General features: G+C 26.9%; 1 protein-coding gene across 1 annotated transcript; it reads right to left on the bottom strand.

The window, feature by feature from the left end:
- Positions 1 to 1162: 1162 nt before the first annotated feature.
- LOC131600157 (hypersensitive-induced response protein 1-like) lies at positions 1163 to 2672 on the bottom strand. Its single transcript, XM_058872363.1, has 5 exons — positions 2484 to 2672; positions 2279 to 2399; positions 1950 to 2041; positions 1745 to 1841; positions 1163 to 1592 (listed from the first exon to the last, which is right to left on the bottom strand). Exons 1-5 carry the CDS (start codon positions 2670 to 2672, stop codon positions 1234 to 1236), a joined length of 858 nt encoding a protein of 285 aa, XP_058728346.1. The 3' UTR covers positions 1163 to 1233.
- Between the last annotated feature and the right edge of the window lie 953 nt (positions 2673 to 3625).

Genomic DNA, 3625 nt, shown 5'->3' with positions numbered 1-3625 from the left:
TTTATCTCCACCAAACAAAAGTTCATCTTCCTCTGTCATACCCCAAAATTTACCCGATCATTTTATATATGTTGCAATATCACTATATATATATATATATATATATATATATATATATATATATATATATATATATATATATCATTTTTATTTTTATTCTATTAAGCAAAAAATTACAAAAAAAGAATAAATAACATTTTGATTTTATTTATTTAAGTTATTAGACGCATTTTTAATTTTAAGTATAATTAGTAACTTTTATAATTATTGAAATTAGTATTAGCATTTTAATCTATACTGTTACTAGGCTTATTATTAGTTATTTTTTATATATATTATTCGATATTATTATTAATTGAACATTAGTATTGTTTATATAGTTTAAATTAGAATATTAGACTCTTAGTATTTTAATATTAATTTTCATTATTATAATTATTAGTTTCTGTTTTTTGTTATTATTAATTTTTCTAGTTTGTTATTATTATTATTAGAAACTAAAGTGACTATTTAATTTTTTAAATATTTTAAGGTTTAGTATGAAGTAGAGTTTTATAGTGATCTTATTATTACTAAAACACGAAGAAACAAAAAAAAAAAAAATAAGAAATGTTAATTCTAATTTCTTAGGTATTAGTTTTATAGTTCTACTGTTGTCACTTAAGGAAAAATCAAAAGAATTAAAATGGGTAAATCAAATATTCTATATTCCTGTTATTTTGTCACAAAAATTCCATATCAAATCTTGCTCCAAAAGGAACATAAGTTAGTTCTCCAAATCTTCCCTAATTAGCATTGAACCCAATCAATTTCAAACTCATCCCAAATCAAATTCTAATTATCTCCAATCAAATCACAAAATAACTAACAAATATTAAATCTAACCTAAAAGAATCACAGACCCTAATACTATTTAAGAAAGAGCCAAACATCAGAGAGAGAGGGGGATTTTTTCCGCAAAAAAAATGCTGCTCGGAAAGAGCCACACACTATTTTTATTCATTATTCATTTTAGCACAATTTACCATATATTAAAATCCTCTACTGAAGAAGCTTATTTTGCATGGTTGAATAGTATATTTCTGTGAATTGGAATGTTTGGTATAATAGAAAACCATGCAAAAGTAGTGAAGAGAGATTGATGCGATGAATAGAATTAATTATTGTGATAGAATTATTTACATCATGAAGTCTCATAAAAACATTTACAATATTTCCAAAAGTACTTATAAATTAATTTGCAGCATTTTGCTGAAGGAGTCCATCCCTAATCTGCACAACAATGTCTCTAACAGCACCAGGACCATGTGGTATGAACACGGATGAAGATTTTGAGGATGCTCCAATTTTCTTCATGGTGTCGAAGTATTGGGTTAGCAACACCATGTCCACGACATCTTTAGCAGAAGTTTCATGTACATTTTCAGAGAATGCAAGAACACTGTCGCTTAGTTCGTCCATGATAGTTTGACGTTGACGAGCTATACCGAGTCCTGATATATACATGGACTCAGCTTCACCTTCAGCTTTCTTTATCTGCAATATCTTTTCTGATTCTGCTTTCTTGTTTGCAGTCAACCTCATTCTCGCAGCTGTTGATGATATCGAAAAAATAGATTAAAATATTCACGCACTTGACATGATCAATTAAAATTTTAGCATTTAAAGTATAAGTGTTTATCATATAAGTGCTTTATTAAGCAAACTGGTTTATTGTTGAGGAACATGAACTAGAATATATTACATGCATCGATCTCATTCATTGCTCTCTTGACAATAGCATCAGGCTCGATATCAATAATGAAAGTCTGGACTATCTCGTAACCGTAGGTCGACATCGCCTAAAATATTAAGGTTGAGTTAACTTGTTAATGAACATGATTATAACCATCAATGACAAACTGAGGAAACATTTTATTTAAAGAGGAAAAGAAAAAACGAATAAACACCTTCTCAAGCTCATCTTGGACAGTCTTTGCTATATCATTCTTCTGCTCAAAGACGACATCCAGCTCTAACTTCGACACACTGGCTCTTATAACTGAATCAATGCAAAAGTATCAAAACCTTTTAATGAAGCAAGTCACTAAATTATCAACTATAGTATGGTGTAACAGAACACAACATGAAAAACTCAAAATGATATAATTTTACACAATGTAAAATCGTGTTAAAATAATGGTCGGTTCAAACTCTCTTATGCAACTCCGCTACGCTATTACGACTATTTGAAAATACTAATGTCAATAATGGAATGGATTAGAAAAATCAAGCATACCATAAAAAACATATGATTGGATATGTTCCCTTATGTCGGTGAGCTTATAAAAGGCATCAGACGCTTTATCAGCCACAACGCGGTATTGTACAGATGCAATCACGTTGACAAAGACATTATCCTGAAAAAGAACAAGTTCATGATAGTGTTATTTTTCTTAATCTTTAAGTAAAGCTGGTTTCTTATAAGTGAAAAAAACAAGGACCTTTGTTTTTGTCTCGCATTTAAAATCGTGTTGCTGCACACTCATCGATAATACACCAGGTATCTGATAGCCAATAAACCAAGGTGTCCAATGGTATCCAGGTTCTAAAACTTCAATAAATCTCCCAAATCGTTCTTTTATAGCAACATCACCCTTGTATACATGGTAGCATCCCAAAGCTTGACCCATTTCCTGATTTTTTATTTTTGTTGGATTGGTATTTCAATCGTACCTTATTTGTGAGAATGTGTAAATTCACCTAAATAGATGGTGTGGTTTTTCTATGTACGGTTTTTGTTAGCTATTCGTGGTTGTGATTTTCTAGCATTGTGTTTTTTCTCTGTAGTTAGTTGTTTTGTTTCTTAGCTTTTATTTGCGAGAGTGGGCAAATCAGCTAAATAGTTGGCGTGGTTTCTTGCATTGTTTTTTTTCTCTCTAGTTAGTTGTTTTGTTTCTTAGCGACACGTTCTCTTTGTATTATTATTATTATTATTATTATTATTATTATTATTATTATTATTATTATTATTATTATTATTATTATTATTATTATTATTATTATTATTATTATTATTATTATTATTATTATTATTATTATTATTATTATTATTATTATTATTATTATTATTATTATTATTATTATTATTATTATTATTATTATTATTATTATTATTATTATTATTATTATTATTAGTATAAGTATTATTATTATTAGTATTCTATGTCATGTAAATGATAAAATTGTATTCAAGAGAATTTAATTAATCTAATTATTTAGATATAATTTTGACATGTGTTTATAAATTACACAGTTGAATATATGATATAATATATGACCATTATTGTTGTCTTAAATAGAGAAATTTGATAGTCATGTTTATTGTGGTTGTTTTACATGTTTATTATACTAACTATAATATGTAGTATGTTTATTGAAATAAAAGTAAAACTTTAAATCGTATTTCTTGTTATTAAATGGCTTAATAACAAATGTTGAATGATTTCAAATGTTAGTACGAGATATAAAGTAATTCAGTGACTATATTGACATGGTTATGTGATAGTTGGTTAAACTATCAAAAATAAATTAAAGATATATCTATGTATGTGTTTGAATATTCAAAATTAATAAACTTGAAATA

The sequence above is a fragment of the Vicia villosa genome, linkage group LG4, assembly GCF_029867415.1.
Source record: "Vicia villosa cultivar HV-30 ecotype Madison, WI linkage group LG4, Vvil1.0, whole genome shotgun sequence".
Taxonomy (NCBI): Eukaryota; Viridiplantae; Streptophyta; class Magnoliopsida; order Fabales; family Fabaceae; genus Vicia; species Vicia villosa.
The sequence above is the reverse complement of the archived record's forward strand: the minus strand, read 5'-3'. Positions and strand labels throughout refer to the sequence as shown.

Excerpts from the sequence above, each read along its gene's own strand:
- LOC131600157 (XM_058872363.1), bottom strand. The coding sequence starts at position 2,672 with ATGGGTCAAGCTTTGGGATGCTACCATGTATACAAGGGTGATGTTGCT. Across the intron at positions 2,400-2,483 it reads AATGCGAGACAAAAACAAAG|GATAATGTCTTTGTCAACGT; the intron begins GTCCTTGTTTTT and ends GTTCTTTTTCAG. Across the intron at positions 2,042-2,278 it reads CCAATCATATGTTTTTTATG|TTATAAGAGCCAGTGTGTCG; the intron begins GTATGCTTGATT and ends GCATTGATTCAG.